This window comes from Schistocerca serialis, chromosome 2 (genome assembly GCF_023864345.2).
Source record: "Schistocerca serialis cubense isolate TAMUIC-IGC-003099 chromosome 2, iqSchSeri2.2, whole genome shotgun sequence".
Taxonomy (NCBI): domain Eukaryota; kingdom Metazoa; phylum Arthropoda; class Insecta; order Orthoptera; family Acrididae; genus Schistocerca; species Schistocerca serialis.
Window position 1 is genome coordinate 782,147,576 of NC_064639.1, and position 27,189 is coordinate 782,174,764.

The 27,189-nt window shown below is 42.2% G+C and overlaps 1 protein-coding gene across 1 annotated transcript in view; it reads right to left on the reverse strand.

Moving 5' to 3' along the window:
* Positions 1-27,189, reverse strand: part of LOC126455708 (uncharacterized) — a 91,858-nt gene that overhangs the window by 53,494 nt on the left and 11,175 nt on the right. Inside the window, exon 2 of the mRNA XM_050091476.1 lies at positions 8,828-8,891. Coding sequence (XP_049947433.1) covers positions 8,828-8,891 — 64 coding nt within the window. The remainder of the gene's footprint in view (positions 1-8,827; positions 8,892-27,189) is intronic.

Sequence of the window (27,189 nt, forward strand, 5' to 3'; positions counted from 1 at the left end):
TGTCCTTAGGATAATTTAGGTTAAGTAGTGTGTAAGCTTAGGGACTGATGACCTTGGCAGTTAAGTCCCATAAGATTTCACACACATTTGAACATTTTGAACATTTGAAGGACCATGGCCAACTGTGATACTATCGTCCCATCAGTTTCCTGGCAACACTCTTCTAAGTACTTGAACGGATCATTCTCCAGCGACTTCACTCAGAAATCACCGAAGGGGATGCGATACGCCCAGACCAGTTCACCCTCCAGTCACGCCTGTCGACCAAGCTCCAGCTCCTATGGCTTACAGGGTATACAGCATATAATACGAACCGTGAGAACCATCTTCTTTCGATGTTGGAAAAGCATACGGTCGAGTACGGAAAAATAAGCAGCTTACCAAACTGCATGACGTCCCCACCATTCCAGACTACTGCACGAAGATTGACAGCTATCTTCAGAACAGGCGCTGCTTTATCCGAACTCATGATCAGCGGTCCAGCATTCAAAAACAGCCGGAAGGCATCCCTCAGGGCTCCGTTCTGTCCTTGATTCTATTCGTCTCGTACGTGAATGACCGGCTATTGCTTCCACAAGTCGCCCTTGCGCAAATTGCTGACGATACGGTGATCCTTAGCAGCTGCCGCAGTGTCGATGCGGCGATAAGGTGCCTACAAAGTCAGCTTGGACTTATTCTCCTAGGACAGCAGCTAACTGCGTTACCCTGAATACGGAGAAGACTCAGGCCATTGTGTTTATTCGACGTCGGCCCTAACTCAGAGACCGTCTCACACCGCACAACATGGCACTCCCTTGGATACATCAGGTGAAATGCCTGGGAGTGATACTGGGCCGGAATCTCCTCTTCAGGGACGATGTTCAGGGAAAACGCAACAGCACTATGCACCTGTTTCACCAATCGTACCCTGTCGTGTCAATATCTGAACGTGAAGACAAAACAAAGCCTTTGCCTAACAACACTCCCGCCGTCAATCTGATATGGATGCTCCTCCTGGGGGATAAACTGTAACAGCAATCTCAAACTGCTGCAAACCCTGGGTCAGTATCTCGTCCCCAGCTTGCTAGTCTGTCTCTTGTCCGCATTTGTTAGGCAGTTAGCGTCTGTCGGTCGTTCGGAGTGCTAATATGTCTGTCGTTCAGATCAATCTTTCAAGCCGGCAAAATGAGAGTCTTTCCACTCCGCCAGCGAGTGGTCGCCCGGACGGCGCTTAGTTCCTGCATCTGAGTCTGCGCGTTAGGCCGCGAGTCTGCTCGAGTTTGCTCAGGCAATGGTCATTGGCGGTTGGATCGATCGGTTGGTCGGTTACGCACTGAGACACAAGATGACTTGTCCGTCTTGAGCGTCGGCGCATGTGAGGTCGCCACGTGAGTCCAGAGGGCCGCGGCGTATAGCGAGGGGTAGTGACTTCGCGGTCGACACGAGAGCAACAGGAGTCAACCCACAACTTCAGTCTGGCCGGTGCGAGCTGTGACGCCGTGAGAAGGGAGATCGGCGTGCCTCCCTGCGTCCGTTGAAGCGCCTGGCAGCGGACGGTTCGGAAGAACGATTTGGGGGTGCTGCGCCAGGTCTTCTCGAGAAATCGCAGTTTCTTAGAAGTTACGTGATTGGTGATATGTTGTTTGATTTACTCTTGTTAAATTCTACTCGTTTTCTTGGTGAGGTCACCAGCCGTTTTGCTTTGGGGTCGTCCCACCATTCTTCTCCGTTTGCTCACCCACGGGAAGGTGGTTGGTTATAAACTGGGTGGTCCGTTTTTCCCTTGTGGAGTAGGGACGGGTTAGAGCAACCTGCGGTTCGGGTTGTTCGGTAATCTCCCTATCAATCGACCGTACGTTAGTATCTGCCTCTGTCATGTTTGTCGGATTTGGTGTGTTAACGAATTTATTGCTTGGAGTGTAACGACCTAATACCTGAAACATGTTTTGATCTTTGGAAACTTTGATATTATTGCCTATGATATTGAGGGGCGGTATCTGTGTACTGTAGAGCATCTTAACTATTGTTTGGCCAACCTTGTAGAATTTTATATAAGATTGCATTTCATTGGCTTATATTTAAATGATCATTTTAGTATATAAAGTTGCCACCCTTTCAGCGTAAGACTTTTCTTAGAAGTTAAAATCAAGTTGCACCTTCGGTGGCATGGTTAATATTTTAATTGTTAGTGTTTTGTACCATCTCCATCCCTCCTACGGGAGGTGCATAGTTTGTGTGCTTGTGTAAATTGTTAAAACTCTTTAAAGTTATCTGGTGTGTTGAAGATTTGCACCAGTGTAGTCTTTCAGAGACTGTTGTGAGCGGTCGTAACTACGGCCGTGTCAAAAGGGAGCGGCGAGGTTCTCTGCCCGAAAGCTCATACAATAAAAACTTGTTTGTTTCTGCCTCTCAATAAATTGTAACTTTGATTTTTAGAGGATGCATTCTGATTATAATTTTAAATCTGTTTCTTTTAAAAAATGCTTTTAGGCACTATTAAAGTGAATAAAATTCCCATTTGTTAAAAGGAATTTGGTTATGATTTCATCAGTTACTCCCTGGCAACTGCTTCCATGCTTACATAGTGTGATCAAATGTGTTAATGTTCTTGATGAATCGCTAGTAAATAAAATAATTCTTAAGAGTATTCTTTGAAGATAAATCATGGTTCAGAATGTTTATAAACAAAAAAGGAGAGAAAGTAATGTAACGTCTTGTGATAGAAATTTAAAGTCCAATGAACAATGTGTAGCATTAGGAAAATTAATGGAATAACCAACAACTTAGGAGGGCCAAAAAACCTAGTCCCCGACGTCCTTCTCATGCTGAAATAAAGAGAAAATTAGCCCTTCACCCCTTACGCCTTGGAAGTCCAGCGACGAAGTGGCTGTACTTCTGTGAAACCTACGAAATTGCATTGTTTTCTAAGCGTCTTTACACGCTCACTGTACGCTCAGAACTGAGCAAAGAGACATGACGCTATCTACTGGCCTATTAGCTACACTGCCCAACATATATGTACAAAGCTTCATCGGATTTTCACTGTGGCTTCCATTTCGCGTCCGATCGTTCCTTACATGCCGATTATCCCCCGTAGAATACAGACATCAGTCAGCAATGCAATTAACATTTATTACATATACAGTCTAAATTGAATGAAAATGAAGAGTATTTCGCATAGAATATCAGAGTTCAAAAGTGGCGTAGTAGTTAACAGGTTTGGCTCACAATTTGTGAATAATTAGCGACAATAATGAACAGCTCACACAATCTGTTCTACGTTAACTGAATGTGTGAACTGTTTTTGACACGGCTTGCTGATCGCACGCCCATCCGTACCGCATCCAACGAGTCACTGGCGGAGCACGACAGGGCAGCCGGTAAGTACCCTTGGATGGAAAATAATTTTTTGTCCCGAGATATTACCTGCAATGACCTAAAACTACTCTGTGTTATAAACAGTTTTCTAACATAGTAATAAAGGATGTAGAAATATTCAGGAGTAAGCTCAACTTACCTGAAACTGGCAGCTCAGATGATCAAATAAAAAATGCTAGTGCTGTTGAAGAGACAGGGAACATTATTAAAGGCAAATCCTGTGTTAAAAATATTTTAATGACTAATTCTTTAAAGTAGGTGATAAAAGCTCATACGCAAAGAAGACTTAACATTGATGAAGAGACGCAAAGAAAATTTAGTCAACAATGTCTCTTACATCTCCCAGCAAAATTAGGAAAATCATAGGGGCTCTGAAAACAAAGTGTTCTCACATGATTACTGATAGTTATTATTCGGCCGTGCAACACGGCGATTCCATAATTACGTTTTTAATGCGGTACAGATAAATTAAAATCTTTGGTAATTAGACATCGGTGTAAGAAAGGTGACTCCAAAGACGCCACACTGTACATTTCAGTCTCACTCTTGCAATTTCGATAACTTGTTGAGAGGATAACATACCCAGGGGTTTGCACTCCCCTGTGTAATTGTGAGATATTTGCCAGTCACTATTTGCATTTCGAAAGGACCTCTCCACTGAACCACGTTCACTAAGCACATAAGTAATTGAGTACTATCACTTGGGATCTACTGAAAGTGAAAGCATTTGACTGGCTCAGTAAATATATTCTATTAGAGGAATTATATTTCTAGTTTATACATGGTTCAGCACATGCGTCGTTTAGACAATATTTACGAAGAAAGATACGTAGAGTTACAACAGCACATCATCTGCGTAAGGAGAAATTAAAATCTACATCACGCAAAGTTATATCATAGGTCTACTGCCTCTATTACTTTGCGTATTTTAATATTCCATTTTATGTGACTCGAGGAACAAAATTTCGATCTACAGATGGTAAATGTATTATTGTGAACGGAGCAAGAAAGCGTCGTAGTAGGAAACGAAAATTGATTTTTTGTGTGGATTACGTACATGTTTTGCGCATCACAAACTGAATAGTTTTCCAATGTCAAATAGATCTCGTTTGTCCAGAAGTGCTAAGTTATTGTCTGTGTACACTGATGAAAAAAACCCTTCGCGCTACATCCATTAAGACTTTCAGAAATAGATACATATATAAGAGGAAGTGAGATGAAAATGAGACACATGGTAGTAATGTAACTGTTCGTTATTTCAAAAGTTGTCACCATAACATTTGATACAGTTACCCCACTGTGAGACAAGACGGTCAGTGTTTTCGAGGAAAAATGTTTGCAGTTCTACATCTACATCTACATTTATACTCCGCAAGCCACCCAACGGTGTGCGGCGGAGGGCACTTTACGTGCCACTGTCATTACCTCCCTTTCCTGTTCCAGTCGCGTATGGTTCGCGGGAAGAACGACTGTCTGAAAGCCTCCGTGCGCGCTCTAATCTCTCTAATTTTACATTCGTGATCTCCTCGGGAGGTATAAGTAGGGGGAAGCAATATATTCGATACCTCATCCAGAAACGCACCCTCTCGAAACCTGGCGAGCAAGCTACACCGCGATGCAGAGCGCCTCTCTTGCAGAGTCTGCCACTTGAGTTTATTAAACATCTCCGTAACGCTATCACGGTTACCAAATAACCCTGTGACGAAACGCGCCGCTCTTCTTTGGATCTTCTCTATCTCCTCCGTCAGACCGATCTGGTACGGGTCCCACACTGATGAGCAATACTCAAGTATAGGTCGAACGAGTGTTTTGTAAGCCACCTCCTTTGTTGATGGACTACATTTTCTAAGCGCTCTCCCAATGAATCTCAACCTGGTACCCGCCTTACCAACAATTAATTTTATATGATCATTCCACTTCAAATCGTTCCGCACGCATACTCCCAGATATTTTACAGAAGTAACTGCTACCAGTGTTTGTTCCGCTATCATATAATCATGCAATAAAGGATCCTTCTTTCTATGTATTCGCAATACATTACATTTGCCTATGTTAAGGGTCAGTTGCCACTCCCTGCACCAAGTGCCTATCCGCTGCAGATCTTCCTGCATTTCGCTACAATTTTCTAATGCTGCAACTTCTCTGTATACTACAGCAGTTGCCTACAGAACCACGATTGTACTCATGATTGTAGCCGAAACAAATCGGCGGCAACCTTTGTCTTTCTTCAGGGCTCCAACAACATGGAAATCACGTGAGGAGAGATCTGGAGTTATGTAGGACGTGTAAGGACTTCCAGGGAAACTTCAGCAGCGTGGCCGACACGATATGGACAACACATGGCTTCGATTTCGTCTCCCGTGAATTCCGTATGTTTGGGGTCCTGAAGAAAGACAATGGTTGCCGTCGATTTGTTTCGGGTACAAATCATGAGTACAATCGTGGTTCTGTAGGCAACCACAAAACATTTTTCCACGCAAGCACTGACCGTCTTGTCTCACAGAGGGATAAATATATTCACAAAAAAATGGCTCTGAGCACTATGGGACTTAACATCTGAGGTCATCAGTCCCCTAGAACTTAGAACTACTTAAACCTAACTAACCTAAGGACATCACACACACCCATACCCGAGGCAGGATTCGAACCTGCGACCGTAGCGGTCGCGCGGTTCCAGACTCAAGCGGCTAGAACCGCTCGGCCACTAGCGGCCGGCTAAACGTATTAACTGTTAGAGCAATTACATTTGTAATGACATATCGTTTACTTAGCGTTTGTCCCTCTGTTTTGTTTTCATTCGACTGCCGTATTTACAAAATGGTGTTTCTATATTTATTAAAATCATATACGACTATAGTTTTGGGAAACTCATCAGTCATTCGAAACGTATTCATTGTGTGAAAATCAGTAGATTTACGTGTGAGATTTACGTATGTAAATATAGTAAACATATAATAAAGAAGTAATTGCCTAGTACACTGGATCGCCAATGAAAGTTTCCGTCAATAATCCATTTTAGTTTGATGGTTACAAAAATATTCTTAGATTCTACTCAAGAACGAAGAATAAACTGGACTGTCTTCACATAAGGAAGAGTGAAAAAAGAAACTACCTGAATGCTCTCAGCGCAACCACGGAAATGAAATCTCTAGCCGACAGTAAAGCTTGTTATTTGCCGCGCGGGATTAGCCGAGCGGTCTGAGGCGCTGCAGTCCTGGGCTGTGCGGCTGGTCCCTGCGGAGGTTCGAGTCCTCCCTCGGGCATGGGTGTGTGTGTTTGTCCTTAGGATAATTTAGATTAAGTAGTGTGTAAGCTTAGGGACTGATGACCTTAGATTTCACACACACTTGAACATTTGAAAGCCTGTTATATTCAGTTTCAAGTAAAAGTCTACAATTCTTTTATTTTATTTTATTTTTTTTTTTTTAGCTGGCGCATAACATGTAGCAATGTTCATCATGACTATGATCAGCAAGAAAAGGAAGTAATTGTCTAAAAGGTAATTCGCGTCAGTCAGGAGTTGCATAAGTGGTATAAATGTACTCAGATGTGGCTGTAAAATAAAGGGGCTGATGCCGTCACACAGCACGCAAGTGCCAAAGATGAACGCCCGGTATCTGTGAAACGTGAAGCCTGCTTGACTGCGGCATCTCTGGTTTCTGTAGAGAAATCATTGTGGCATAGGGTTTCGTTTCTGTAAGAGCTGTTAATTTGTTTTGCCGGGATAATGATAAATGAATTGTCATGAATTTTCACGTGATGGCGAAGACTGTTTATCGCGTACGCGAGTCTATGAGTGGTTCAAGCGTTTTCAAGAAATACGTTGAAGAGGACTCATGCGCAGGATGCTCTTCAAAATTCAAAAACGTATGAAAATATCGGAAAAGTAGGTAATGTGATCCGATATGACCGCCAATTGAGTATTCGATCGATTGCTGAAACTGCTGGAATTGACAAAGAATGGGAGGAAAATCTTACGCAATCTATTTAACATGAGAAAAGTGTGTGCAAAACTAATGTCGAAAATTCCCATTTTCGTACAGAAAGAAGATCGTCAAAATATTTGTACAGACACTTTCAATATCATTGAAAATAATCCTAATTTTTTGGAAAGAGTGCTGACATGTGACGAAACTTGTTTTTCAACTTGTGGCTGCCTCACCGAGAGCGAGAAAAAGCCCGAATGAGCAAATCAAGGTTCAAAGCGATGACAATTGTTTTCTCCGATATTCACGGAATTATCTCTCTTCACTGTGTTCCTGAAGGTCAAATTATTAATTAACATTAGTATCTTGAGGTTGTCGCTCAACTCTGTCAAAGAATAAGAAAACAAACGACCCGAATTGTGGAAGAACAAGTCATGGTTTGAGCATCAAGATAAGCACCGGCTTACACTACGTAGCCTTTTAAGAGGTTTGAAGTGAAATACAGCTTCCCAGTCACCGCGTTTACATGGGGCTCCCAAAGCCGGGTTTCGTAAACCGATATCCCATACCGCTTCGGTTCTGCAAGTCCGCTTCCAATTGCGCAATGGATTTCGGCTCCCATGTAAACGTGCTTCAGCTGTCAGGTTTCATCTTGTTATTAAAAATTTTCCGGTTATTATGGACTGAGTGGCTCTTTTTTTTTTACAGTGAAGGATAAGTAAAAATGTTAGACTGAAGAAGTTTTCATCTCGTCTAATTGAAAAGAAATAGTGTTTGTGTTGACTAAACCTTAAACTGTGTCGGCTGTTTTCCAGGCGACCTATTTAACTGCGCTAGGAAATCCGTTTCAGACCTTAACATGTAAACATTATAGCGAAAATCGGTTCCCGAAATTCGATTTTCGTCTTACGGAAGACGTATCGCATGTAAACGTGGTGAATGTTAGACCATGCTCCACATGCGGCTAATCTAGTATCATGTGGCTTATCTATTCCCCAAGATCAAATCTGCATTAAGAGGAACATTTCGGTCTGTTGAAGTAGTGCAAGATAGACGGTACGGGTTTTCAAGCGGCTCACAGAGGATTACATTCAACACTGTACCCATAAATGTGAAATTTGTAGGGATAGAGGAGTGGACTATATGTAGAATGACAATAACTAAGCCACGCTTCGTACGTCTTGCTTTTTTTCTTTGTCTCCTTCAGCATCTGTTACTGCCCCTCCCACCCTTCCTCCCTCTCCCTGTGTCACTCCCTCTCTCTTCCTCTCTCCGTCTCTGTCGCCCTCTCTCACCTATCGTCTGTGTGTGTGTGTGTGTGTGTGTGTGAGAGAGAGAGAGAGAGAGAGAGAGAGAGAGAGAGAGAGAGAGAGAGAAATAGAGAGAGAGAGAGAGAGAGAGACAGAGACAGAGACAGAGACAGAGAGAGCGCGCGGCAGAGTATTCTACCTTTTAGTTTGTATGTGTTTTGGACGTAAGTGAAGTATCGCTTCATTCACGCAGGTTCGCCATTAATAACACTACATGAAATAATATATTCTTACCTTGTGATATCTCCGACTTCTCTTGACATTTGCTCACCATTTCTTTCGTGAACGCGAAAGCTGCCTGAAACAAAAAAGATATTCTAGGACTGCGCATGTCATCAGGTGCTATTTCATTGGTAATACTTTACGAGTAATGTACATCAGTACACGTTGTGAGATGACTACACGTAAGGGTTGTCTTTCGTGGTAGTTCCTCAAGCCATATAAGGACTGTGAGAAAGATAATTTGAAGTGGAAATTGTTTTCAAATATGATAAAACGGTTCCCCTTGTGAGTGCACAGTGGCACACAATTCGTCGCCATACCTTGAATTTGTCAGTTTGTAATGAATGCTCTAAGGGCAGCCTCTGAAACTATTAACCGAAAGGTCGTGGATCACAGGTTGGCTTCTTGCCACTGCTTACATACTGGATAAAATCACGGTAATGTCGGGCTAATACCTCCGGTATAACGAGTCACACTAATTGTACCAACTGCCTTTCCAACGAGGGCGGAGGACTGGATAGAGCTTCTGTGTAGCTTCTTACTCATCAGGTGGGAAACCGGCTCTAAAGATGGAGGAATCACCTTTGATTAACGGACAAAAAGGTTGCGTAAACTACTGGAAATCACTGCATTAAAGACTTGTAATGTGTATCCACAGAAAATATGGGATATATACATAAATGTGTTACGAATATACTCCATTTTAAACGAATACGGATTAGTTCGCCATTCGGATCTTCAGGAGAGGACTTTCTAGGATTGAATGACCATGAGAAAAAGAAAGATAAGCAATGAAAGTCTAACAGCCGGAGCGTGGAACGCCGTAAGTCTGAATGTGATAGGGATACTATAAAATACGAAGCCTGAAATGCAGAGACTGTATCCAGACGTAGTAGTGGACAGAGAAGTAATATGGCGAGAAGATAATCACTGATCAGGAGAATACAAGGTAATATGAGTAAACGCCAGGTAATGATAGTCACTAAAGAAGAAGGATAATTCGAAGAGACCAGGAGACACAGGATTACTCCAGTTTCATTACGTCATGGTAAGACAGAGATTTAGAGATAAGATGTTCAGTAACAGATATAGACTCTGATAACAACATAGAATTGATTACGAATAGGTTAAAGTTTACGAGGAAGAATTAAAGTATAAGAAAGTGGTATAATAACGTGTTCTGGAATAGTGTGTTCAGTGTTCCCTAGCCATGTAGATAGTAAATATCAGAATAACTGGTACGATTGATTCCGTAATTAATATCGATAACAAGAGTACTTACGAGTGTTGAACAGAGAAATTTATATATAACAAAGATGAAGAGAGAAAACAGTGGTAACATAATAAACAATTCAGCTGGGCGAAAGCAGGAAACGTAATAATATTTAGGGAACGAAACGAATGCAAACACATTATAAAAATGTATGTATGTATGGCTATGTGAACGTTCCACATATCCTCCTAAACCGACAAGTCGACTTCAACCCTACTTGGTACACATATCAGTAACTGTCAGACAACAATCACCGTTGCACTAAGAATCACCTCCATATCATAGTTCAGGAGATATGACGTTAAACAATGAGATGCGTAAAAATCTGCCGCATCATGTATGACGTTTAAATTTATTACTTCTGTGATGCTAACTCTATTCACAATAAATTTCACATACAGTATCTACATACGCCGTTAAATGCACCTAGAAAATTATATTACCGTACGACACGTAGTTTGACGTCATACACAATGAGATGCGTGAAAAATTGTCGCAATGTGCATTACGTTTAAATTTGTTACTTCTTTGATACTAACTCTAATCGCAACACATTTTGCACACAGTGTCCACATATGGCGATGAATTTACCTACATAATTATGCCATGGTAACACACATAGTTCAAGAGAAATAATGCCATGAACTGAGATGCATGAAAAAATGCAGCATCATGGATGAAATCTTAATACATTTATTCCTTGTTACTAAGACAGTGCTTCAGTGAAGCCATATTAAGGAAATCCATGGCACTTTTTGAGTGCTTTTGTCAGCTTTCCACTGCGAAGCGCAAATGGCTTAGTCAAAAACAATAGCCGTGTACAGAGCTTCGAACAGGCACTGCCATAGAGATATTCACGAAAACGCGTTGTAGACACGCGAAACAGCTGCACCGGGCATACAGAAACTGTCCGTTTGTGACAGAAAATTGGCAAAATAAATGTTCGGACAATACCGGATTTATTAGCTAGTAAAACGTACATCAGTTAGAAATGAACTCAATATCAAGTTCACTGGATTTGAAGAGAAATGCGTACACGAAATAAGTGAAAAAATTTGTGGTGCATGTCGGTTGAAATGCTCAAAAAAAAAAAAAGTACATACGCTGGAGAGAAAGTTGGATAACTGGGTAACGTACATTATTTGTGAGGACTAAAATTTAACAATAGGAATGGATGAGCCGAAAATAAGTGCTCGGGCCACAAGGTAGGCAAGAAGGATTCAAGACCGAAAACCTAACCCCCTTAAGCAAGGGATGCAGTATTTCAAATTCAATTGGCTCTGAACACTATGGGACTTAACATCTGAGGTCATCAGTCTCCTATAACTTAGAACTACTTAAACCAACGAACATCAAACACATCCATGTCCGAGGCAGGATTCGAACCTGCGACTATAGCAGTCGCGCCGTTCCGGACGGAAGCGCCTAGAACCGCTCGGGCACAGCGGCCGGCGATGCAGTCTTTGTTCTGTTCGACTTGTATATCGAAGATTTAATAAAGATTTAACAAGAAAAAAAGCTTTAGGAGTGTGACTAACGTTCACGGCGAAGGGATATCAATTATATGTTTCTCTACTGACATCGCTAGCTAAATGGGCTTTTGAAAGGAATTAACAGTCTACTGAGCGTGAAAATAAAGCGTGAACCAATGAAAGACGTAAGTTTTGAGGCCCACAAAAAATTAGTCAACCGACTAGCTTAATATCAGAACTGGGAACCGTGAGATACAGACGAAACAAGGAGGACATAAGATACAGACTATGAAAGAAAAGTCAATATTTCTCGCCAAATAAATAAAACGTGCTCCTACATATCAGAAATAAATGTATAGGAATTTTCATATGGAGCACAGCGTTGTACAGAACGCAATCATACGCTGTGGGAAAATCGGAAAAGAAGAGAATGGAATAGTTAGAGAGATAGCGTTAGAGAAGGAGCTGAAAATTAACGCTATTGAATAAGAAATGAGAAAGTTCCCTTCAACATAGATGGCGATACAATAACCAAAAAAGTAATGACAGATTGTTAGGGTTTACGTCAAGTCGACGACAAGATCAACAGAGACTGAGCACATGGTGACATTAGGAATAAACAATGAAGGAAATCGACAGTGGCCATTCAAGAGAAACATCCCGGCATTCGCCTTAACCGACCTTGGGAGATAACAGAAAATATAAATGAGACTTTATTGATGGAGATTTGAACTACCCATCTTCCACAATAAGGAACACAGATCAGCAAAAGCCCGAAAGGACAGGGGAGGTGCTAAAACATCAGAGAAAAACTGATGTGAACTGGAGGTAAAGGTAGTGGTGAACGAGGAAGGCGAATGAGGAAATTGCACCTACACATGCAACAAATAATTGTGGTTATTTGTGTAAGTGCTACTCAGTGATGAAGTGGATGGAACACGAAAGTAAATTTTGACGAGCCGCATAGAAGAAGTTAAAATATTGATGAACAAACATATCTGAACAAGGTGGTCAGAAATAATCTGAACAGTTTGTAAAGGTTTTTGCTGGGTGGGTCGTGCTCAGAAATTATTGTTACGAAAAAAAAAATTCGTTAAGTTGCGCCGTTTGCGAGGTAAATAGCATTCAAGTAAGCCAGTCAAGCTGTTGAGCGTTTGAATTCAAGCAGTCAGCCATAGAAGTTGTCGTCAAACGTGTGCGTTCCTAAAACCGAGTAAGAGAACGATACAGACATTGGGCACGGGACGGTAGTAAGGATCGGATCCAAGCAAAACAATGAGCAGTCCCGTGCACTATCATCTACTCTTTGAGAATGACTCACACTAATTTTACGGTGTGGTCGAGCGGTTCTAGGCGCTTCAGTCTGGAACCGCGAGACCACTACGGTCGCAGGTTCGAATCCTGCGTCGGGCATGGATGTGTGTGATGTCCTTACGTTAGTTAGGTTTAAGTAGGTCTCAGTTCTAGGGGACTGATGACCTCAGATGTTAAGTCCCATAGTGCTCAGAGCAATTTGAACCACTAATTATATTTGGATTTCAACATCCCATCGAAGAAAAAAACGATTAGAGATGAAGGACAGGTAGTATAGGGCAAGAGCGGTGAAGGAAATCATCCAAATATCTCGAATGAGTGATAGAGGAACACCATGGAAAAACCTTAATATGGGCAGATAGATGGGGATATAATTCTGCTCACCGAGAAAGCGAATCTAGTTTCTTGTCCAGCCCATCACCTATTTCAGTATGATGCTTCATTAAGAAAGCTAAATTACATTGGATATCACATAACACTAAAAGTGGAACAAGATGATCAACTGCGATAAGAACAAAGTACTAGTTTAGTTAAGTATCTGAAGTATGTATCTAAGCCCACGTGTATAATAATATCCATGAATATTTCTTATCAATTTGTGTTTCTCATAACAAAGGACTGGGTCGCATACATTGCTAGGTTCCAGTGTATAGCGCCACAGAATAATTACCCCGTATTCCGGAATCATGAAACATTGAACATGGCTGAAGCAGTAACTGGTTGCTGTAATGTGCGAACAGGAGACAAGGAAAAAAAGCATTCCTGCACATTTCATTTGATGGTCCCTTTTAGTTCCAGGTGCTGCGACTGTTCGATTTCATTCTAATGTACGAGTATTTAACTAACAGTATATTCCGAAAGCATACTAGTTTTAGCACATACAGTTCCTGACTATCAAACTAATTTATGTATATTCTGCTTATAGAATATACACTACTGGCCATTAAAATTGCTACACCAAGAAGAAATGCAAATGATAAACTGATACTCATTGGACATATATATTATACGAGAACTGACATGTGATTACATTTTCAGACAATGTTGGTGCATAGATCCTGAGAAATCAGTACCCAGAACAACCACCTATGGACGTAATAACGGCCTTGATACGCCTGGGCATTGAGTCAAACAGAGCTTGGATGGTGTGTACAGGTACAGCTGCCCATGCAGCTTCAACACGATACCACAGTTCATCAAGAGTAGTGACTGGTGTATTGTGACGAGCCAGTTGCTCGCCCACCATTAACCAAACGTTTTCAATTGGTGAGAAATCTGGAGAATGTGCTGGCCAGGGCAGCAGTTGAACATTTTCTGTATCCAGAAAGGCCCGTACAGGATCTGCAACATGCGGTCGTGCATTATCCTGCTGAAATGTAGAGTTTCGCAGGGATCGAATGAAAGGTCGTAACACATCTGAAATGTAACGTCCACTGTTCAATGTACCGTCAATGCCAACACGAGGTTACCGAGTCGTGTAACGAATGGCACCACATACCATCACACCGGGTGATACGCCAGTATGGCGATGACGAATACACGCTTCCAATGTGCGTTCACCGCGATGTCGCCAAACACGGATGCGACCATCATGATGCTGTAAACAGAACCTAGATTCATCCGAAAAAATGACGTTTAGCCATTCGTGCACCCAGGTTCGTCGTTGAGTACACCATCGGAGGCGCTCTTGTCTGTGATGCAGCGTCAAGGGTAACAGTAGCTATGGTCTCCCGAGCTGATTGTCCATGCTGCTGCAAACGTCGTCGAACTGTTCGTGCAGATGGTTGTTGGTTTGCAAACGCCACCATCTGTTGACTCAGGGATCGAGACGTGGCTGCACGATTCGATACAACCGTACTGATAAGATGCCTGTCATCTCGACTGCTAGTGATACGAGGCCGTTGGGATCCAGCACGGCGTTCCGTATTACCCTCCTGAATCCACCGATTCCATATTCTGCTAACAGTCATTGGATCTCGACCAACGCGAGCAGCAATGTCGCGATACGATAAACCGCAATCGCGATAGGCTACAATCCTACCTTTATCAAAGTCGGAAACGTAATGGTACGCATTTCTCCTCCTTACACGAGGCATCACAACAACGCTTCACCAGGCAACGCCGGTCAACTGCTGTTTGTGTATGAGAAATCGGTTGGAAACATTCCTCATGTCAGCACGTTGTAGGTGTCGCCACCGGCGCCAACCTTGTGTGAATGCTCTGAAAAGCTAATCAAAAAATGGATCAAATGGCTCTGAGCACTATGGGACTCAACTGCTGAGGTCATTAGTCCCCTAGAACTTAGAACTAGTTAAACCTAACTAACCTAAGGACATCACAAATATCCATGCCCGAGGCAGGATTCGAACCTGCGAGCGTAGCGGTCTTGCGGTTCCAGACTGCAGCGCCTTTAACCGCACGGCCACTTCGGCCGGCAACAGCTAATCATTTGCATACCACAGCATCTTCTTTCTGTCGTTTAAATTTCGCGTCTGTAGCACGTCATCTTCGTGGTGTAGTAATTTCAATGGCCAGTAGTGTATAAAATACTCAGTTTGAAGGAATCTTGCTAATTTTTACACGTAATGATTTAGGAAATCGTGGTAACTTCAGTAAAGGCCTTCACTCGCTTTGGCATTAGTCTACTGTTTCCGTGTCTGCGCCATCGATCGACGTACATGAGGTTATTCCAGTGCAGTCGTTTCGAATCTTGTTAGTGAACGAATTGTACATTTGTGTGACGTGAAGGAATGTGGGTGCACACAACCCTCTTAACATTAGAATATGCGCGCGTATACTGGTTTTGATTGCAGTCAATTCCGCAGTGTCTTATGGACTGAATCCACGCGAGCGGTCCAATGGACAGCGGCCTCCTTTCTGCTGCTGATGTGGGGCACACAGCCGCGCTGGCACAGAGGTCGCCCTCTTCCCTGAACTCCATGTACGACATTAGCTCAAACATCGCACAACTTCATATATGTATTTGTCACCCGCAACTGCACTCCAAGGCGTAGAGTTCTGAGTCCAATTTTGGTGGCCAATTTATGTGAGTATATGTATTTGTTCGTTTTCCAAAATAAGAAATATTAGAGTTCTCTGTCCCATTGAGTTTGGCGTAGATGAAAACGGAGAGCACGACTTCGTATTGAAATGATGTTAGTCGTGATGTCGTGTAAGGTACTGTTCCAGTATTTGCCTACAGTGATAAGGAAAAGCCTTTTCCACTATGGCCGGATGGTACAATGAGCCTCACTCTTCCCGAATACGGATTAATGTATTAAACACTGTGAAGCCAACGCTATTGCATCCGATGCATGCTTGTATATATATATATATATATATATATATATATATATATATATATATATATATATATATATATATATATATATATATATAATGTCCGCAGCTCGTGGTCGTGCGGTAGAGTTCTCGCTTCCCACGCCCGGGGTCAGGGATTTTCTCTGCCTCGTGATGACTGGGTGTTGTGTGCTGTCCTTAGGTTAGTTAGGTTTAAGTAGTTCTAAGGTCTAGGAGACCGATGATCATAGATGTTAAGTCCCATAGTGCTCAGAGCCATTTTTGTGTGTATCTGTCTATCTCTGTGCGAAATAAGACGAAAATAGGTGGACTCTAACGAAATGCAACTCACGTAATGCATCATTAGATGCAATAGCAAAGGGGAATGGTATTACTCGTATTTGCAGAGATGATTCGACCATGTCGCCAGAATCATGCATTTCCAATCAGGCAATACTGCGTACGTCGAATGACATGGAATAAGCACTGAAAAAATTCACAAACGAGACATTTTGTACATGGCAGAAGCCGCATGTTCAGGAGATAGGTAGTAAACTCTGATTCGGTAAAGTCTAGACACGGTTACAAGATGCTGACCAAGAAATTTTCATATTTTTATTCACATTTTCATCTCCATCGGCTGAGGCGCAGTAATGTACATGTGGAATATGACACACGCAATTACTCATGATCACCGAGAATGCTTCCGTGCGTTAAGAGTAACATTGTTCGCATGTGATTCCTCGGGCTCTTCAAGAGCATACGCTGAACAGTCATCAAATGTTGCAAAATTGCTATGAATTTAAAGGAAGTTTTAATAACTCGATAGTTGTGTAACTTTGTACAACCTCTTCTAAAGATAATATTTACGACAACACGATTTCCAGGTTTGGCCTGAAGTAACTTACGGTGCACAAAACAATTACCTAAAACACAGAATTTATCACTCTTCTTGATAAATTTACGACACGTTAATGTGATTTTGTAGAGAAGTGAAGAATGTTAACGATATATTTGATCCTCAATTAAGTGCTGTGTCCTATAGCTAGTGCGCCGACTGTAACACTTAAATCTTGATAACCTGACATTGTGGCGGTAGCAACCGATTAAACAACTGCGCCAGACACTTGTCTCATATACGCGTAGCCGACCGCAGCGCCGTGTTCTTTCTGTTTATATATCTATGTATTTGAATACAATTGCCTATACCAGTTTCTTTCCCGCTTGAGTGTAAATTTGGAGATATCCTTTTCATTTCCATAATGAGGTTTTCATTCTGCAGCGGGGTGTGCGCTGATATGAAACTTCCTAGCAGATTAAAACTGTGTGCCGGACCGAGACTCGAACTCGGGACCTTTGCCTTTCGCGGGCAAGTGCTCTACCAACTGAGCTACCCAAGCAATACTCACGCTGCGTCCTCACAGTTTTACTTCTGCCAGTACCTCGTCTCCTACCTTCCAAACTTTACAGAAGGTTCGCAGGAGAGCTTCTGTAAAGTTTGGAAGGTAGGAGACGAGGTACTGGCCGAAGTAAAGCTGTGATGACGGGGCGTGATTCGTGCTTGGGTTGCTCAGTTGGTAGAGCACTTGCCCGCGGAAGTCAAAGGTCCCGAGTTCGAGTGTCGGTCCGGCACACAGTTTTAATCTGCCAGGAAGTTTCATCTTTTTCATTTGTTTTGTTGTCCAAGTGGATATGAGAATATGTAAAAAATGAATCACTGAAACTGTGAGTCAGAGTCGGAATCAAACTGCGTAATCTTGATAAGGGAGAAAAATTATAATTGTAAAGCCAGCGGTTTTCGGTATTTCAGAAATGTAAAACGTACCTCTGTCCTTCAGACGTTTAATAATGGGGTCAACTCGCTTTTATCTGATGTTTGCGGTTGGATTCTTTCTTAATTTGAAGTAAATTGATTTCGGAGCGGGGATTAGTCCAAAGGAGGACACTATTACGTTAAATGAATTGCGATATGAAACTGACTGACTACTGTGTTGAGACAAGAGATACTTTGCGTCTTTTGGTACTTGTAGAGGAATTTCCTTGGTCGGCCTCTGTGATAAGAGGTCACGTAAAGTAGACCTCACTTTTTACTGTGATTGAGGCTTTCTTTCAGAGGGTACAATTTCAACGTGGTGTACTGTATAGTCGTTATCATGAACTTTCACAGTGCAAAAGTGATGCTCTGCATTGAGCATTCGAAACTATCAAACACCGTACGTTTTTTCTCAACTGTTTATTAATAGGTGAAAAATAGGGTGTAATACGAAGGGGAAACAAGAAGAGGAATAGTTCCGGATGGTGAAATTGGATTGCTACAGCATGATGCCACAGGCAGACGTAAATCACATGACAGAAGAGACAGCATAGCCGCAGGCGGCAGGAGCTGCAAATTTTACAAAGCCTAGCGTGGAACTGACGCGTGGTATAGCGGGCGAAGCGCAGTGTTTAGGCATCGCTCGGCATGATCTTCAGACTCGCAGTGACGACACTTCGCATTTGCCACAGACAATGAAGGACCAGTTCGACTTATTTCGTTTGATGCCTACTTGTGTTACAAGAATTATTAGCATGGAAATGAATGATGATTTACGAGGTGCATTCAAGTTCTAAGGCCTCCGATTTTTTTTCTCCGGACTGGAAAGAGATAGAAACATGCGCATTGTTTTAAAATGAGGCCGCGTTCATTGTCAATACGTCCTAGAAATGGCAGCATCGTACGGCAGATAGAATTTTACCGCCAGCGGCGAGAATGAGAACTGTTTTAAATACTTAAAATGGCGACGTTTTCCTTACTTGAACAGCGTGCAGTCATTCGTTTTCTGAATTTGCGTGGTGTGAAACCAATTGAAATTCATCGACAGTTGAAGGAGACATGTGGTGATGGAGTTATGGATGTGTCGAAAATGCGTTCGTGGGTGCGACAGTTTAATGAAGGCAGAACATCGTGTGACAACAAACCGAAACAACCTCGGGCTCGCAAAAGCCAGTCTGACGACATGATCGAGAAAGTGGAGAGAATTGTTTTGGGGGATCGCCGAATGACTGTTGGACAGATCGCCTCCAGAGTTTGCATTTCTGTAGGTTCTGTGCACACAATCCTGCATGACGACCTGAAAATGCGAAAATTGTCATCTAGGTGGGTGCCACGAATGCTGACCGACGACCACATGGCTGCCCGTGTGGCATGTTGCCAAACGATGTTGACGCGCAATGACAGCATGAATGGGACTTTCTTTTCGTCGGTTGTGACAATGGATGAGACGTGGATGCCATTTTTCAATCCAGAAACAAAGCGCCAGTCAGCTCAATGGAAGCACACAGATTCACCGCCACCAAAAAAATTTCGGGTAACCGCCAGTGCTGAAAAAATGGTGTCCATGTTCTGGGACAGCGAAGGCATAATCCTCACCCATTGCGTTCCAAAGGGCACTACGGTAACAGATGCATCCTACGAATATGTTTTGAAGAACAAATTCATTCCTGCACTGCAACAAAAACGTCCGGGAAGGGCTGCGCGTGTGCTGTTTCACCAAGACAACACACCCAGACATCGAGCTAACGTTACGCAACAGTTTCTTCGTGATAACAACTTTGAAGTGATTCCTCATGCTCCCTACTCACCTGACCTGGCTCCTAGTGACTTTTGGCTTTTTCCAACAATGAAAGTCACGCTCCGTGGCCGCACATTCACCAGCCGTGCTGCTATTGCCTCAGCGATTTTCCAGTGGTCAAAACAGACTCCTAAAGAAGCCTTCGCCGCTGCCATGGAATCATGGCGTCAGCATTGTGAAAAATGTGTACGTCTGCAGGGTGATTACGTCGAGAAGTAACGCCAGTTTCATCGATTTCGGGTGAGTAGTTAATTAGAAAAAAAATCGGAGGCCTTAGAACTTGAATGCACCTCGTAGTATTTGTGTAGGAAGTTGATGCGGTACGTTTCAGTGTGGGTGCATGTCAAATTAACACCCAAGAACAAAGATAGGAAGCAGAAATAGAAAGTAATGATGTTTTTACTGAAAATGTACAGCAGTTACCTCCAACTGCGGAGGTAAAATTCGAGCAGAATTCGTTGGTGGGTGTCGCTTTTGGCGGACGTGTTCAATTTAGAGAACAGTCGATCGATTGAATAACTTTAACCATTCTAATTTGGTTTACACTAATCAGGGTGATGTAAATGAACAGAATGCAATGGAAGCTGATGTAAAATCTGTAGTGTTTCCTATAAGGCAAATTAAACAGGAATTTGTGAATGAGTAAAATAAAACAGAAAACGAGCAAGAAATACTTGCAACTTCAGTGTTTACAATGAACCAAATTGTTTATGATGTTAAGAAAAATGTCAGTCTACAAACTGAATAACAGCCTAACAATAGTAATATTTTGGCTTGTGAATTCGGTAATAAAACCTACCTACACTCTGGTAACGTAAGTAATTTGGCACGTGAGCTGAAAAATCAATCATTCAGCATCAGCATTTAGGCTGGTGAAATTAAAACTTTAAGAAGTTTTTTGGCATGGCCATCATCCGCAACATGTACATAAATATGCATATTATAAATTCAAACGACTTTTCTAACTGCTACCTATATTTGTGTGCCAGAAGCATTTCGCATTGTACAATGCGGCATTTTGAGAGGGTTTTCTCTGGAATAATACAGTTTTATTTTTGTTCGTAAATACGGTTCTTTCAGATCGGATAACAGTTCACATCAAAATTTTTACGTTAATAAATTATTATTTGCAAGTTTTTGTTTTTAAGGTCGAAATATGCATTTAGTATCACAGTGGCATTTCAGTTATAAAACATCGACATGTTGTCACATTACGATATTTTTGCTTTCAAGTTTACAGACTTTAAGATGATTGGTGTGGTTTGGAACAATACTGGTCTGACACTAACTGCAAAGTTTTCTTACGATTATTGTGCGTGATTTCTGTCGATATTGTACGTTCACTTGATGCCTCTTTTCTTATTTTTTTTTCGTAATATTGCCCAACAAACGAAGCAAATATTGCCAAACAAACGACTGTTCATTTCTGTTTCTCTCTCTCCACCCATCCATCCATCTATCTATCTATCTATCTATCTGTCTATCCCTATCTCTCTCTCTGTCTCTGCGTAAAAGGTCAGAATTAAAGCCTTAAACTGACTGCTATAGAGAGTGTGCTGTAAGTGTGAAATGAATAGTGAGATCTGTTCTTAATTTGGTTCCTTTATTTTTGAAACTGCGTACTGGAATGAGAGTAGTAGCAAATACGCGTACACCAAGTGCTAATGCAGAGGAGATGTTCTACAACAAGCACTTTCCTTCTTTTAAAAGCTACTGTCAGATCTGACAAAATTAGCTCACTTAAACAGTGTAATGCAGTTAAATCAGTTACATACATCTATGCACTCTCTTGACATGTGTGGTGCAACTGCGTTTTTGCAGCTTTTCTCAGCTGAGGATCATTATGCTTCTAGGTAGGCCGTGCATCTGAAGAGCTCACTATGGTGAATACTTCCTACTTTAGGAGGAAAGTAGAAGAAAACCATGCCGCCGCCCACTTTTATAAAATTTAAGTAAGATGATGCTGCTGATGATGAGTGCTTGCTCCTTCGAAACGCGTCAGTTTTAGTCACGTAAAACATTTTAACGTACAGTGTATTTATTATTTTTCCAGATACTTATAGCACAGAGATTTTTTTTTTTTAAATTGAACATTATCTTTTGTCATTTACCTGATATTTGTAAACTGTGTTGAAATCAATTTAAATCCAAATTTCTATCAATTTTCGTTATATAGCAAGAAACGTACGAGTTCTCAGTGGTGGGTCCAACGCGCCTTACATAATTAACTATTTTCTTCTGGGTGTTTCGTAAATTAATTCTTTCACATTTAGTGTTCAGTGATGATACTATATTCCATTTAAGTGAAAAAGTGAGCGGTCAGAGCGTAATAATGAAGAGAACACAGCAACGATGGGAGACGCTCTACTAAGCATCATGAGTTTGCGCATTTTCAAGTGGTAAGATTTACGCTGAATTCTTTTTTATAGAAAACATGATGCCATTTCCCGAAAATGAGGGAATATGCCAAAAATGCAATTTTTCAACTGGCTCGAACAGCACCAGTCTGAGATCTACCTATAAGAGCATTTACGAAGTGTGTGTGAATCGTTCGATGAATGATCTCACAAAACAAAGGAAACAGGTGTCCAAGAGTTGCGCACAAACTACATTTGCTGCTCTTCAAATTGATCGTCATTAACTACAACATACTTCCGAATCCGATTATAAAGCCGCAGGAAACTATCAGAAAACGATTGTTGTGGAACTGCTCGAAGTATTGTGGACACTCGCAGCGTCTGTGAAGCCTAGGCCTTTTAGGGCTAAATTAAGGTGGGGGAATCTGCTGGAGCAAATCTGGACAATAAGTAGGGCGTAGGTAGAAGAACAGTCACCTTGCTTTGGGCGAGAACATTAAGCACGCAAGCGTTGTGGGTATGCAACAACGAGCGACCAATTTCCAACTACTTCATAACCGATGTTAGAAGTGTGTTGTCGCTAATGGCAATTATTTTGACGACCTATAAAATTATTTTAACTCTTTCTCTATTTACTTTGAGACCATTCACCGAAGTTTTCAGACGCACCTTTTATTAACAATGAACTGCCTCAGTGGTGGATAGTTGCTATTTCATCAACTTGAGGTCGAATGCAACGCCGCGTAGAAACTTTATTGAATGCAAAACTCCAGATGTGATCACAAAAGTTTGTACCGAGCTAATGAGCTAGCCATAACATGAGAACCCTACCGGCCATCACATGGGTCTGAGACTCAGAACGGGCACACAGATTAAGTTTAGCTTCGATGCTAAAGCAAAAATTGACTCTAAGGTCCTTTTTTCAAACACAACTTGCACTGAGGTGACAGGCGTTATAGGGTAACGATATGCAGATATACTGATGGCGGTAGCATCGCGTACACAAGGTGTAAAAGGACAGTGCATTGGTGGAGCTGTCATTTGAACTCAGGTAAATATAAATCTCGTGTGACTAGGACCTCCCGTCGGGTAGACCATTAGCCGGGTGCAAGTCTTTCGATTTGACTCCACTTCGGTGACTTTCACGTCGATGGGGATCAAATGATGATGCTTAGGACAACAAAACACAGTCCCTGAGCAGAGAAAATCTCCGACCCAGCCGGGAATCGAGCCGTGGTTAGGATTCACATTCTGTCGCTTTGACCACTCAGCTACCGAGGTGGGACTGAACACGGGTGATTCATGTGACAAAATTGCCGACGTGATCACGGCCGCAAGACGGAAGTTATGAGACCTCGAACACGGAATGGTAGTGGGAGCTAGACGCATGGGACATTCCATTTCAGAAACCGTTAGGCAATTCAATATTCCGAGATCCACAGCGTCAAGATTGTGCCGAGAATACCGAATTTCAGTCTTACCTCTCACCACAGCAACGCAGTGGCCGATGGTCTTCACTTAACGACCGAGGGGCAGTGGCGTTTCCATAGAGTTCTCAGTGCTAGTAGAGAAGTAACGCAGCGTTAAATGACCGCAGAAATCAATGTGGTACGTACGACGAACGTAAACGTTAGGACAGTGCGGCGAAATTTGGCATTAATGGGCTATGGCAGAAGATGACGGACGCCATTGCCTTTCCTAACTGCAGGACATCGCTTGCATAGCCTCTCCTGGGCTCTTGGCCACATCGCTTGGACCCTAGACGACTGGAAAACCGTGACCTGGTCAGATGAGTCCCGATTTCAGCCGTTAAGAGCTGATGATAGTGTTCAAGTGTGGCGCAGCACCCAGGAAGCCATAGTCCCAAGTCGTCTACAAAACATTGTACAAGCTCCTTTTGGGCTGTCTTCATATGAAATGGACTGGATTATGTGGTTCAACTGAATCGACCATTGTCTGGAAACAATTATGTTTGGCTACTTGGAGACCAATTGCATACGTTGATAGACTTCATGTTGCCAAACAACGATCGAATTTTTATGAGTGACAATGCGCTATGTTATCGGGCCACAATTGTTCGCGACTGGTTTAAAGAACATTCTGGACGATTTGACCAAATGATTGGGCCAACCAGATCGACTGATATGAATCTTATCGAAAATTTATGGGACATAATCAATAGGTCAGTTCATGCAGAAAAGACTGCACCAACATTATTCTCGCAATTATGGACGGCTACAGAGACAACATGGCTCAATACGAGTATCTCTGCAGAGGGCTCCAACGATTTGTGGAGTCCTTGCCACGTCGAGTTGCACCAACTACACTGTGCAAGAGAAGATTTTTTTTTTTTTTTTTTTTTGTCATCAGTCTACTGACTGGTTTGATGCGGCCCGCCACGAATTCCTTTCCTGTGCTAACCTCTTCAACTCAGAGTAGCACTTGCAATCTACGTCCTCAATTATTTGCTTTACGTATCTCTGTCTTCCTCTACAGTTTTTGCCCTCTACAGCTCCCTCTAGTACAATGGAAGTCATTCCCTCATGTCTTAGCAGATGTCCTATCATCCTGTCCCTTCTCCTTGTCAGTGTTTTCCACATATTCCTTTCCTCTCCGATTCTGCGTAGAACCTCCTCATTCCTTACCTTATCAGTCCACCTAATTTTCAACATTCGTCTATAGCACCACATCTCAAATGCTTCGATTCTCTTCTGTTCTGGTTTTCCCACAGTCCATGTTTCACTACCATACAACGCTGTACTCCAAACGTACATCCTCAGAAATTTCTTCCTCAAATTAAGGCCGGTATTTGATATTAGTAAACTTCTCTTGGCCAGAAATGCCTCTTTTGCCATAGCGAGTCTGCTTTTGATGTCCTCCTTGCTACGTCCGTCATTGGTTATTTTACTGCCTAGGTAGCAGAATTCCTTAACTACATTGACTTCGTGACCATCAATCCTGATAAGTTTCTCGCTGTTCTCATTTCTACTACTTCTCATTACCTTCGTCTTTCTGCGATTTACTCTCAAACCATACTGTGTACTCATTAGACTGTTCATTCCGTTCAGCAGATGATTTAATTCTTCTTCACTTTCACTCAGGATAGCAATGTCATCAGCGAATCGTATCATTGATATCCTATCACCTTGTATAATAATTCCACTCCTGAACCTTTCTTTTATTTCCATCATTGCTTCCTCGATGTACAGATTGAAGAGTAGGGGTGAAAGGCTACAGCCTTGTCTTACACCCTTCTTAATACGAGCTCTTCCCCCCTGCGGGTCCGGGGTAAGAATAGGCCCGAGGTATTCCTGCCTGTCGTAGGAGGCATAAGCGCGTGACTGCGTGTGAGGTCATCTATTTTTAGGTTTCAAATATATATTTTAACTGTTTTTGTGATAATATTTACTATATAAGTGACTTATTAGTGGTTTCTTCATTCACCTCTGCATTTCTTGTGTTGTGGCCTTATATTTGTGAGTGTTTCGTGTCGAGCAATTTAACCTCTTACCCGTGTTTACATTCCGCGCTGACCAGTTGCAGCTGTAGCGGCGCATCGAAAGCTAAGTACTAATTAATTGTTTGTGTATAGTAGTTTATTTACGAACTTTAGTAGTCTTCAACCGGTGTTCTTGGTGTTTTCCGGTGAAATAACTTCAGAAGAAATTTTTGCGAACTGCTTTCAGTTTCGTTACTGTCATTAGACGTTTGATTTTCTTTCTGTGTTAGTATTTTGTTATATTCTCATTTGTTGTTGATTAATACTGTCAATAATAATAGTTACTTCCCTTGTAGAGCAAGTTTGTGATTATTGTAGTCAGTTTTTAACATCTTCTTATTGTCGTAGCGGAACTTAGATAAAGGGGTTTTCTTGTTTCAATAACTGTAAAATTTTACCATGAGTGAGAAGTGTGGGCTTTGCCGTAGGTTCGTGAGTAGTGGATTGCGGTGTGAGACTTGTTCGAAGTATTTTCACTGGGGGGAATGCAGTGGGGAAGCCAGTGGGCATTCTGGTGAGATCCTCTCCTGGAACTGCAGGTTATGTAGCAAGAGTAAGTTGATAGAGGAGCAGGAGCGTAAGATCTGTGCCCTTCAGGTGCAGTTGAAAAACGCACAGGAGGAGCTAGATAGGATGAGGAGGGAGAAGGGGGTTGGTGAATGGGATCTGGCTGTTCGCAAGAGATCTGCTAGGAGAAGGAGATTTTCAGATAGTTTTACTATTGGTGTTTGTAATAGATATGACCAACTGTCAGAGTCTAGTGGAGAGGAATCTCTAGTAGCTGTAGATGTAGGAAGTATGCAGCAGACCTCAGCAGTTACGGTGGCTAGGACAGTTGCAAAGTCTAAGAGAAAAAAGAAGGTTCTGCTGTTAGGTAGTTCTCATGGTAGAGGTGTAGGCCAGCAGTTGCAGGAAGTTTTGGGGAGTGAGTACCAGGTCACCAGCATTGTGAAGCCTAATGCAGGATTGGCTCAGGTAACTTTTAACATAGGGGGGTTATGTAGGGATTTTACTAAAGAGGATCAGGTAGTGATTGTGGGTGGGGCTGGTAATAGTATTGATAGGGATGGGGAGTATGACATAGATGGTGACCTGGAAAATTCGTGGAACTGTTTCAGCGTCACGATCGGCCTCATCTTAATACAGCCGTCAGGCGTAATAACATGAGACTTGGGGGTGCGCTGATGACAGAAGGCATGAGTCACATTTCAGTGGTGTCGGTGGAGTCTATCAGCAGGACGGGTTTCACTAGACATGGCCTGCACCTCAACAGGTATGGGAAGGGGAGGTTGGCAAAACTTATAGGTGACAGCATAGGTGGGGGTGGTGGGATCACTCATGGGAAAATTCCGGTAGTTGTGGGTGTTGGAGCTGTACCTTTTTTAGATTGAAGTCAGCTGATAGGTATTCCTGCTTAAGGGAAGTCTCTCTAACAAAGAAACCACTTTCTACAAAGCTTGGGTATCCGATTAATGAGGGAATTAGTATATTTCATCAAAATATACAAGGTATTAGAGATAAAGTTAGTGAACTGCTTATAGATGTTGA